Source organism: Papio anubis, chromosome 5 (assembly GCF_008728515.1).
Source record: "Papio anubis isolate 15944 chromosome 5, Panubis1.0, whole genome shotgun sequence".
Taxonomy (NCBI): domain Eukaryota; kingdom Metazoa; phylum Chordata; class Mammalia; order Primates; family Cercopithecidae; genus Papio; species Papio anubis.
The window spans coordinates 9,535,803-9,548,013 of record NC_044980.1 but is presented as its reverse complement, the minus strand read 5'-3'; the positions used below and the strand labels follow the sequence as shown (position 1 = coordinate 9,548,013).

Below are 12,211 nucleotides of genomic sequence, written 5' to 3'. Positions count from 1 at the left end.
TCCCACCGCCGAAAGTGAGCGGCGAACTCACGAAGGACTCCCTCTTCCCCTTGCTCTGGCTGCGTGAGGCTGAGGCGAGGGGACTCGGGCCTGCTAGGAGGGAAGCGAGTTAACTGAAGGGGCTGATCGCCTAGGCGGCACGGGCCCCACTGCGGGACGCGCCTGCGCCTGGGGCCGCTTCTCCAAACGTCTCAGGCCTCGAACTTCGGACATGCCCTTGCCTAAGCCGTGCCTTAGTGAACCTGAGTTCTTCATTTAAAAAGCCACTTAGACAGTGGGCAGTTTCCAACTAAAACAATATTGTATTTGTTTTCTTAAGATAGGGTGGTTGAGCCAATGTGACTGGCTCTAGGAGGAAATAAATCACATCTGTCAAAAGAGCCTTGAGTCGAAGGATAGGAGAATCCTCGAATTTGGTGGGTGCTGACCAAGGCACCATGCAAGGTGTTAACTTTGCTTTAGGGGGTGACCTGGCTGGCTGCTGCAGTTGCCGTTAACAAGCCACCGTATGGATGAGACCCCAGATCCATCTCCTCCTGCGCTCCTCAAAACAGGAAGATGGAGAACTACTTCCAGGAGGCGCCAATGGCAAGCCCTCCCTTCAAGGAAACTGGGAAAGTTGCCCGATTTTGATCGTTTCCGTCTAAACACCCACCAGACAATATACACATACACATTTCTAAATTAACAGCATTGGCAAAAACTGAAAATACTTGTATTTAAAAGTTGATGACAGTATGAAAACACGGAATCTGCCCAGGAGCGGTGGCTCATGCCTGTAACCCCAGCACAAGATCAGGAGTTCGAGACTAGCCTGGCTAACATGGTGAAACTCCCATCTCTACAAAAATTAGCTGGGCGTGGTGGCACATGCCTGTAATCCCAGCTACTTGAGAGGCTGAGGCAGAATAGCTTGGGCCTGGGAGGCAGAGGTTGTCGTGAGCAAAGATGGCACCACTGCACTCCAGCCTGGACGACAGAGAGAGACTCTGTCCCCAATCCCCCCCCCCGCCCCAAAAAAAGAAAACAAAGAATCTTATATGCTATTGAGAGGGATGTTAATTAGTACCTTTAGGGGCCAATAATTTAACACTAAAATTTTTCGATGATTGTGCAATATTTCTTCTGGGAACTTACCCTACAGAAATACTACAAAAATATAGACAAAAATATTTACCATATAAATTGGATAACTGTCTTTTGGAAAACAAATCATGGCCTAGCTACACAATGGTATGAAAAGATACCCGTGTAAAGTGAAAAAAAGCATCTTGTCGAACAGTCTGCATAGTATGACACGTTTATTGAGATAAATGATTCTGTGAAGGTATGTCTGGAAGCATATAACTAAAACTATTAACAGCAGTTACGTCTGGGAAATGAGACAGGGATTTCAGGTTTTATTTTGGCCATAGATACATTATTTTGATTCTAAATTCATCATTTATTTACTAACTTAGCATTACTATTGAGTACCAAATATTTGCCAGGGAATTATTCTGGGAATACAGTAATAATTCAGTTTAAAAAAAAATAATATCTTTGGAGCTTACATTCAAGTGGGAAAAAACACACAAATATAAACAAGAAAGGTAAACGATATAGTATGTTTAAAAGTACAAAAGAGGGCAGGGAGTACAAAATACAGCAGGGAGATGAGACAGGAATGCCCCAGTAGCTGCAGCTTTAGATAAGCCTCAGTGAGAATGACACTTCAGGAAAGAAATGAGGAGGCTGAAGAGCCTGAATGAAGAACATTTGGGTAGGGCAAATAGTAAGTGCAAAAGCCCTAAGGCCTGACCTGTTTTGGAGGCAGGCAGGACGGCAGGAGCGGGGTGAACACGAAGGAAAGGGATGCTCCATGTTTTGCCCAGCGTTGAAGGCTATTGTGGAATTTTGAGTGCCATGGTAATCTATTGGAGAGTTCTGAGGGTTGGTGTGATCTGACTTGGATCTCAAGGACATTTGGGATTCAATGTTGAAAACAAATGGAAAAAGGAAGAAAGAGCAGGGGCAGAGGCAGCAAGCTCAGGAGAAACAGCAATTAAGTAAACAATGGGTTTACTTGTTCAGTTTTGAGACTTCTTTATGTAATCTAGATGCAAGTCATTTATCAGAAATGTTTTGCAAATATTTTCTACCACTCTACAGCTTGTCTTCTTGTTCTCTTAATGGTACCTTTGAAAGAGAAGTTTTCAATTTTGATAAAGTACAATTTATTGATTTTTCCTTCATGGATTGTGCTTTTGATGTTGGATCTAAGAAATCTTTTTCTAACCCAAGGCTGAACACGTTTTCCTTGTTGTCTTCTAGAAATTATACAGTTTTGGGGAACTATAATCCATTTTGACTTTAATCTTTGCCAGTGTTAAGATATGGATCAATTTTTAATTTTGCATCTGATGCCCAATTATTCCAGCACCATTTTTTTAAGACCTTTGCACCTTTGTTAAAAATCAGTTGTCCACATACATGTTGGGTTATTTCTGGACTCTATTCTGTTCCATCAAACCAATGCACAGGAAGCAGAAGGGACCGATCCCAGAAACATATGAGTGAATGAATGGGAGTACGGGGTATGAAGCTTCTCATCTTTAGGTATGTCCTAAAGAGGAGTTACTGAACAACCAGAGAAGCAGAAAAACTCTGGCACTGTTACATATGTAAAGAAAAGTTTCAAAATGATAACTAAACAATGTAAAATGAGGCAAAAAGGGGCCTCTACGTAGTGTTTACGTATGGTTGGTTTTGGAGAAGTGTGTGACTCTGTAGAACTAGATTGCAGAAGGCTGAAAGAGTAATGGCAGGGGGACCTACACACACCAAACAGTCACTAAGGAAGTGGCTAGGCCATCTCTCCCGGGTGAACCTTTCTCCATGTTCCCCATGGCATTTTATTCACACCTCTGTAATACAATCTTTTGCTCATGTTTCTGTTCCATTCTGAGTTCCTTGAAGGGAGATGTCATACCCCATTCAACTATACTACTAAGTACAGTGCTAGAAACAAAACAGACATCAAAATAAAAACATTCAGGAGGAGGGGAACGTTACCTTCTCAGCCCCTTGATACATCAGTTCTCCTTATCACTGTATGTTTGCAACAAGAGTAGCTAAGAACTGTGGAGTGGAAGGGGGAAATTAATGGTCAGTTTCTGAACTTCACCATGCAACTTCCTTTACTGAAAAATTTCAACTTCACAGATTAAAGATGTCTATGGTTCAAACAGCATTTCCTCTATCACCTCGGCATTTAAAGTAAAAATGCACTTGTTTGGGGGAAAACAATCATAGGAAAAATTCTGAACCTATAGACAAATAAAAATTAGAAACAGTCTGAAGCAAAAGGATCTCCTCAGGGCACTCAGAAGGAAAAAAACATCACGCAAGTCTTTCCTTTTTCTCTGGGACATATGGTCAAGCATGTACAATGGATTTGACTGGTTTTACTCGAAGCATTCAGCTAACAGACAACCTATCTTGTAGCAGACATGCAGAAGTGGGCAGTAGCCTGCTATTGCACAAAATGTGGGGCCTTACTCTTCCCAGTGAGGATGGTCTACAATTCAAGTTAGGGAGACAGAAGGGGAGGGATGTATCCGCTGCAACTATGCGTTTAAATTTATACATAAAAGGGAGGGGCCACAGTCACATTTAACTGGAGTTATTTTTCCTTCCTATTATATTAAAACATCTGGATTATCTATACTGGCTAATAATGGATATTTCTGCAATCTTAAAGCAATCTTGCAATAATACAAAAACAAACAAAAAAACTAGACTACAACTAACATTCACTTTATTCAGTTTTGTTCTCTCAACTTAGAAGGCAACAAATGACCACATAAAAAAGGGAGCATTTCAGAATATATATACATAAAAATTGGGCTGGGTACCTAAGGTGTTTGCTTTAATAGAAAACTGACACCCCCAACTAAGTGTTCTATTTAGCTTCTACAATAGTTATTCCTAGACCTTAGTCATTACATTTTTATTTAAGGTACTATGTTACTTTCATGACTACAAAATGAGGCACTCGTACAAAACAGGAATGAAAACATACATATACTGTCTTATCTTTATGTCTTATTAATGCCAAAGATATTGTCAGGGATTATTTTAAAGAAGCCCTTACTCATGATGGCTATTTTTTAAAATGGTACAGGGCAGTAACAGGCTGAAAAGAAAACACCTGGTTGAGGGGACAAATTAAGTAAATACAAGACAGCTTAACCAAGGAAGTCAGCGAATCTCCACAAATGAGGCTTTTAATAATACTTTAGCGGTAACACATTTTAGTTGTTTTTTTTTTTTTTTTTTTTTTTTTTTTTTTTTTTTTTTTTTTTTGATGGCTGAATAATATCCTAAAGGAGTATTTTAAATGTAATCTTTTAATTTTGCAATGTAGAAAACTTCTCACAGTAAGTAGAGAGCTTAGAGTACTCAACCCTGAAAATGAAAATAAGTAGCTAACTTGGAAAGTTTTAAAAAGTGCCAGTGTTCTTATGGCACTACATTCTCCTGCACATGTACGTGCGTTCACGCACATTTGCAAATGCAATACAATGTAGAAATGTCCAGTGTTACTGTTTTGTTTTAAAAAGTCATCAATTCAACCTAAATTCAAGAATTACACTTTTAATAGTGGCATTTTGCCAATACAGAAGTGACGTATCTTGGATCAAATCATTTGAAGGAAAGTTATTCTCTATTACTTGAATAAGGGAAAGAAAATACACAAAACAAGAATCCACAATAACAGTTACATTAAATGTTGAAATAAAAATTACTTTTTGTTTACATCTGGAATTGAAATGGCCCATCTTCATTGTTTCTCCAGAGAACTAAGAGGGGGGAAAAATCACCTAAAAACATGGGAAGTTTTTTAAGGCTAGCTATACACAAACATCACATTGGCATTTTTCTTCAGTTTTCATCTCAACTATTAGTACTAAATAGTTTAAAAATCAAACATAATTTACTAATAACGAACAACTGCACACTTCATACTATGACCATTTGATAACTGGTCATGTAAAACTAACCCCAAATGCTGATTTGTCTTCTATATATAAACAGTAAAAATAAAACGAAAAGGTCTTCTTTCCTAGTTAACTTTCTTGAAGGCTGTTTTAACCCAATATAAAATGAAGCAAAATTATAGTATAATTCTTTTAAAAATTTATGTGAAGGGCAGCAATACTAGCATTTTCTGAACTATGGGTTTTAAATATGTAAAAGGCTCTTGGTTAATATTAATAATAAAACCTGAATGCTACCCAAGCAAATATTATGCCGGAAAATGCTTTTTCTATGACAATACTTATCTCATTGAAAACAACAGGATAAAGTACAATAGAAAAACTAGGGGAGAATTCTTAACTAAGACAATATAAATTACCTGCCAGTGAAATGGAGGGCAATGTTTTGGCCATTCACATTGTTTGTTTACAAAACATTTGATAAGAATCATTTAAAATTCTGTAGGATTAAGAATTTTTAACCTTTTGAGGTATCTGCCTAGGATCTCTTTCGGTTAAAACAGATATGTTCCAATGACTTTATACCAAGATCCACAAATCCTTTGAAAAACTAAAAAACAAAACAAAACAAAACCCAAAATTAATATAATCAAGTTGGCCAGGCGTGGTGGCTCACACCTGTAATCCCAGCACTTTGGGAGCCCAAGAAGGGCAGATCACTTGCAGTCAGGAGTTCCGAGACCAGCCTGGCCAACATGGTGAAACCCCATCTCTACTAAAATAACTAAAATCAGCCAGGTGTGGTGGCGCGCACCTGTAGTACCAGCTACTTGGAAGGCTGAGGCAGGAGAATCACTTGAACCTGGGAGGCAGAGTTTGCAGTGAGCCAGGATCGTGCCACTTGCACTCCAGCCTGGGCAACAGAGTAAGACTACCTCTTGGGGGCGCAAAAAAAAAAAAAAAAAGTTAAAAAAAAAACTACAAATATATCAAGTTATATGCTCAATTCAATAATAATATTTTTCTCCCAAAGAGAACAATTTAGAAATACACCATGACAGGCAGTATTATATTTTAAAATCCTCCTAATTTCTTATAGTAAGACTACATTTCTGAGTAAAGGTAGGGCTAACAAAGACCTTATTTCAAATGAGAGAACAGGCTACTCCAAAGTGCCAAACAGTGTAACACTGAATCCTATGTCAAGCATTATTTCTAATACTGATTTTTTTATTTTCCAAATTTTGCCTAGGTTGGCCTTGAATGCACAGCCTCGCCTCCCTGTGTGCTAGGACAACCGGCCAGAGCCACCGCAGCTCCTGATACTGATGTTTTTAAAAATGTGTTTTAAAGTAACTGCTTACCACTTAGGGAAAAAATTGTTGAAGTATAAAACAGCCAGAACACATTGCTCTTTATTTTAGTAGCTTATGTTTGGCTGACTTGCATGTGTTAAAAAATTCTCAGATTTTGGTCTCTGGATTTTAATACTATATGAAAATTCTTTTATAGTTCCTGAAGACCTATGCTATACACTTTCTATGAGACCTCCTAAAGTATCATTCAAAAACAAACACTACCCTTACAATATACCTTTAACATTAAACACTTAGATCATGTACCCAACCATTCTATTTTTCTAAACTTCTAATTTGAAGCTTTGGTTATGAGGGAAAACAAAGTTTGTAAGGGTTCAGTTCTCTGAGATTTTTCAGAATGTTTCCAATGAAATACATTCCTATGTTAAAAGGCCAGCTCAGCCAAGCTTCCTTCTGGAAAAATAATGAATTGGTTTTATTTGACGTTTTATTCTGTAAACAAAAAGCTTTGGAAACTTTGGGATTTCCTGACGAAAAGCTAGGAGAAATGCACACCTAGTCCTCAGCCAATGAGGCGCTAACCAGCGAGACCAGATGTTCTAACCAGTCTTCTCTAATGCTGTCAATCTAAGACCACAACCACATCTACACTTCACAAGCATCTCAGAAGTCCTAAATCCAGTAAGATGCAGTACAGTTGGTGATGTCATTCTGAAAGATTTATGACCTTGCATGACTTCTGGCCACTGCTACAGAAAAGAAAGGATGTGGGGCAGGGGGGTGGGGGGTGGACTAATGAAAATCTTCATTTGGACTTTTTTTCTCTTTTCTAAGTATAGACATGCCCCTAACAAGCACTGAAACCCAACTCCCAATGCTGATCACATTAGGAATATTAAATTATCAAAATTAAAAATAATTTCCTCACCTAGCACAAGATACTATACAATATTACAAACACAGACACATGAAAAAAATCAGGCAGTAGAAAATGTACAACAGCTTTGGTGTTATACAAAATAACTTCCACAAACAACTAACAGTGAAGCATAAAGTTCATGTTTTCTTACCACAGACACTCCACTGCTGATTTCTACTTGTTTCCTTTAACGTTCTTGGTAAGGTCTGAATAGCCAAGAAAGAATGTACAGTTCCCTTAGTGAGAGCTGCTAGGACATCATGAACTGCGCTCCACAAGGCATCACTGAAAAGTCTTGCCTGTGCACTACTGCTCTGTGGCATGTTTCCTGTCGAGATCACAGCAGGTCCAAAATAAAGTGACAACTAGATTTAATAAATTAATATACATTTTGTTTAAAGATGTACAATGCACATTCTGTTTAATCCAAGGTTTTAGGGTATCAAGGAACTTGTATTTACACATATACAAATCTCAGACAGCAGTAAAGTCAGAAGATCCAGGGAAGAACAGCAGAACCTTACACCGCTGCTCTCTGAATGCTGAGAACACAAGTCAAATACATTTAACTTAAAAACAACGCTGAGAGATCACTGGGAAAAATCTCCAAAGAGAGAAGTCCACAAAAAAGGACATGTAAAGGGGAAGGTCAAGTTGTTGAGACAACTACTTTATTCTTGGGATGACTGTGGAGGTGCTGGAGATGAGCCTTGTTTGCCAGATTTCCGTTCGTAGTTCACAAGTCGTTGACCCACAAGATACCTAGGTTGCAAAAACAAGGTGGTTACTCTCTTGTATGAACTTACAGAGTAAAACATTCATATGTCTTTTTAAATCTAACTCCTACTTAAAACCCGTCAATGGTTGGGCTAGTCAAAGGGAGTCCGGAGTGAACATCTGTAAAGGCCAGCACATCTAGCTAGGTACGGGTTTGTAGAGAGCTGCAGAAGCAGCAAAGGCTGGAAGGCCTCCAATGCTGTGCAGTGGAGGACATGCTTCAGTCAGTGGTTTAGGGGGTCTCAGACACTCAGACACGTGGAGGTCAGGAGGGATACAGTAAACTTATGCAGTGGATTTATCTGTTAAGGTTCAGATTTTATAAAACAACTTAGTGCACAAATCTAAGGAGACAGACTAAAAACATGACCATCAGTAAAGCTAGGAAGGGGCTGGGCGCGGTGGCTCACACCTGTAATCCCAGCACGTCGGGAGGCAGAGGTGGGTGGATCACCTGAGGTCAGGAGTTTGAGACCAGCCTGACCACCATGGTGAAACCCCATCTCTACTAAAAATACAAAATTAGCTGGGTATGGTGGCACATGCCTGCAGTCCCAGCTACTAGAGAGGCTGAGGCAGGAGAACTGCTTAAACCCGGGAGGTAGAGGTTGCAGTGAACTGAGATTGTGCCACTGCACTCCAGTCTGGGTGACAGAGTGTGACTACATCTCAAAAAAAAAAAAAAAAAAAGGTAGGAAAGGACAAAAGTAAAACTAGAAGCTCTAGTTATAGAGAAGAAAGGAGAAATCAAAGGAGAGATTTCAGTGAAGTCAAAGGGAAGACAGCATGGCAGTGAGTGAGTGTAAGTGACAGGAAGTGGGAGAACATGGTTCAACAACAGAATGGCAAATGTTCCTAACTTAAGTATGTGACGAAAGGAGAAGGCAATGGCAAAGGCCAATAGGGCTGCAGAAACAAGGCGGATGTCACTGTGGTTGGAGCGACAGGGCTGGAGATCCTACTCAAGGAGACAGACACCTCTAATGCCAGGGAAGGGCGACAGCTGCACTGACGGCTCACTGAAGGCCTGCCTCACTTAACGTGAGCAGATGGCTTGCAGGCTGACCCCAAGAGGACAGCAGCGACAAAGCTGGATGGCAACAAGCTGTAGGTGGCTGGGCACAAGTGTGAAGGGCACCCATTTGGAGGCAGAGATGCAGATCCAGTAAAAGCCCACAGAGTTGAGTTAAGGAGGCTGAGGGAGAGTGAAGCCTGCACATGACAGGCTGCCAGGGAGCTTTCCTTCATCCCTTTCCTCCGTTTATGGAGGAAATGAGACCAACAGTCCCATGCTGCAGCATTGTTTTAAGAAAGGGAAAGTGTATGAAGCCTGGTGACAAAGGCTTAGCATGTTTTAATAAGAGCTCACTGTTGGAACTCTTACTTTTCACCAATACCTTCTCCACCTTGACTTTCATCTATTACTTTTCTGTAAATGTGCACAAGCCTAAGGAAATATTTGGGTAGTTTATGTCCAGTAGCTTAATATGTCACTTTTTAAAAAGTATGCTAATCTTACTGCATCTTTATCCATAATGTCACTGTTTTATTCCTTTTCTTTTGTCTTACCTTCTTTTCTTGAAGTTAGCCCTTTCTTATCCCACTGTTTCCCAAACAACCAGTGTTTTTTAAAACTTTGAGGATTTTGTAAATATTTTAAACAGTGAAGGTTGAGCAATATCTACTAAAATATACATAGCACTACCCGGCACACAGTGATGACCAAATAGCAAGATGCACTAAGAATATGGGCAGCATTATAGCAATGACAAAGTAAGTAAATAAAAAGCATACAGATACCAAGTTAAATTGAACAAGTCCAAAGAGTAACTCAGTAGCAGAGAAAGGAGACTCTGAACCCAACTCCCTCTCTTCCACCACCACTCACTCCCTCATACTCAAGCCCACCACACACACACACACACACACTCTCACATACACACTCACTCATAGCACCTCCTACAGACCAAACACTGTGCTAAAGAGTACATATACAACAGCTGACAAGACATGCCCTCACTTAAGTCTACAGTTTTCTGCATGAAGGAATAGATGGGAAAAGAGGAAAGAGGACACTGGGCTACAGGAAAAAGCAGAAGAAGATAAAGCATGAGAAATAAGAGGTCAATGGGAATAGACCCCTGGCAAAGGCTGAGAAGGGCAGAGTGCAGAAAGGCAGGCGCCCAGCATACAGAAAGAAGCAGGCAGGAAGTTCCTTCAGGGCATGTCTTGCTTGTCATTCTGTTTGCAGTATTTACTCCTCTGCCAAAAAGTTAAGTGCTAAAAAGTTGATTTTCATCATTGAAAATACCCCTTCCTCTTCTTTCAGTTGACAGTCCTTTGTACTCTGACTGGCTAAGTATACTTGTATTTTTTACTGTCAGTAAATGCTTTGGAGAAGTCTTGAACGCTATAAATTTCATTCTCAAAAATCTTACTCCTCAGAACAAATAAGGTAACTGTATAATTTGTTGTGCAAGGGGGGACAAGCACAACTAAAAGGGGGTAGTGTTAATAATGACACAAAGGCAGCAGGTATAAACTGGGACTCTCTTGGCCGACTGAGATGGATAAACAACAAACTCACTTTCTCTGCTAGAACCCAGTGAAGTAGATGATTCAGCCTACAATTAGGACATGAAAGGTCAAATATTATCCCAGGAGGTATCTTCCTTGGCTTTCCTCAATCTCTCACTGAGATCAAGTGACAGAGTTTTCAATGGTTTCCTCAAAACAGAGAGTCCCACAACATTTTTGCAGTAACCCTCAAGCCTCTCTGTGCAACCTGAGAGTAACCTAGTGGCCCTGCATAAGCAAGAGGAGCTTATGCAGGGCACTGCTGGTTTCTAATGCAGGCTTCTTATTTTTATCTAAAACTATTTAATATACTGTCAGACCAAAACATTTCAAAACAGACTGAAAAACTATTTGGAATGGGCATTAAAAAATCTCTTGGCTGGGTGCAGTGGCTCACGCCTGTAATCCCAACACTTTGGGAGGTCAAGGCAGGTGCATTACGAGGTTAGGAGATCGAGACAATCCTAGTCAACATGGTGAAACCCTGTCTCTACTAAAAATGCAAAAATTAGCTGAGCGTGGTGGTGCACACCTGTAATCCCAGCTCCTTGGGAGGCCGAGGCAGGAGAATCGCTTGAACCTGGGAGGCAGAGGTTGCAGTGAGCCAAGATCGCACCACTGCACTCCAGCCTGGCAACAGAGCGAGACTCGGTCTCAGAAAAAAAACCATCACCACCAAAAAAAAAACCTCCCTCTCCAAAACAGTTTCTCCCAGTCTTTTCCAGCTCCGTAAGTGACAACTCCATATTCCCTGTTGTTTGGGCCAACTGAGTCCTTGATTCCACTCTCCTTCACATGTCACACTATCTGTCAGCAAACCTTGCTAATCCCACCTCCAAGTATATCCAGAATCTGAGCATGTTTCCCTCCTATGATCTGTCACATCAGACACATAAATTAAGAAGTGAAAACACCTAAACAAGAGGTGAAAAGAACACCAGACTTACTTGTCATTTTTAATATGTTCATAAAGGCGCTTAAACTGGCGGACCTGGAAGGACAAAATTGCCATCAATACCACCACCATCAGTAAAAATGGATAAATCCGCCGATGGACTAAGTTTTGCATTTCCGCAGTAACACCTAGAAAACAAAAAAGAAAAACTTTAAGTGTATGTGAAATAACAGTGACATGAAACATAAACATGTCCTTCCCCTAGGAAGAATGGACTGGGGCAGACAAGCTTTCTAAGCCCCAGGTCTGTTAACTTTCTACAATCTGTGTGGGTCATGAGCCCTTTCTGACCCCCACTTTTCTCATTTGTAAAACAAGGAGGCCAGACATGGTAGCTCACGCCTGTAATCCCAGCACTTTCGGAAGCCAAGGTGGGCGGATTGCTTGAGGTCAGGAGTTCTAGACCAGCCTGGCCAATGTGGTAAAACCCTGTCTCTACCAAAAAACACAAAAATTAGCCAGGTGTGGTGGCGTTGCACCTGTAGTCCCAGCTACTCAGGAGGCTGGGGTGGAAGAATCGCTTGAACCTGGGAGGTGGAGGTTGCAAGGAGCTGCAATCACGCCACTGCACTCCAACCTGGACAACAGAGTGAGAACTGGATGAGATGACTTCTCATGTTCCACAAGCAGTGGTGTCATTTATACATTTCAACTGCGCCACAGTTTAAAGAGGCAAAACCAA

General features: G+C 40.6%; 1 protein-coding gene across 7 annotated transcripts in view; it reads right to left on the bottom strand.

Annotated features, from left to right (window-relative positions):
• Positions 1-7,295: 7,295 nt before the first annotated feature.
• MARCHF6 (membrane associated ring-CH-type finger 6) overlaps positions 7,296-12,211 on the bottom strand; it is a 79,663-nt gene continuing 74,747 nt past the window's right edge. For all 7 annotated transcript variants that reach the window (XR_004183646.1, XR_004183647.1, XM_031666085.1 and 4 more), the window contains 2 exons: positions 11,522-11,657; positions 7,296-7,982 (listed from right to left, as the gene is read on the bottom strand). Coding sequence is in view for 5 of the 7 variants with exons in the window: in XM_031666085.1 (XP_031521945.1) it covers positions 7,892-7,982; positions 11,522-11,657 (227 nt within the window). In the remaining 2 variants the exon portion in view is untranslated. The remainder of the gene's footprint in view (positions 7,983-11,521; positions 11,658-12,211) is intronic.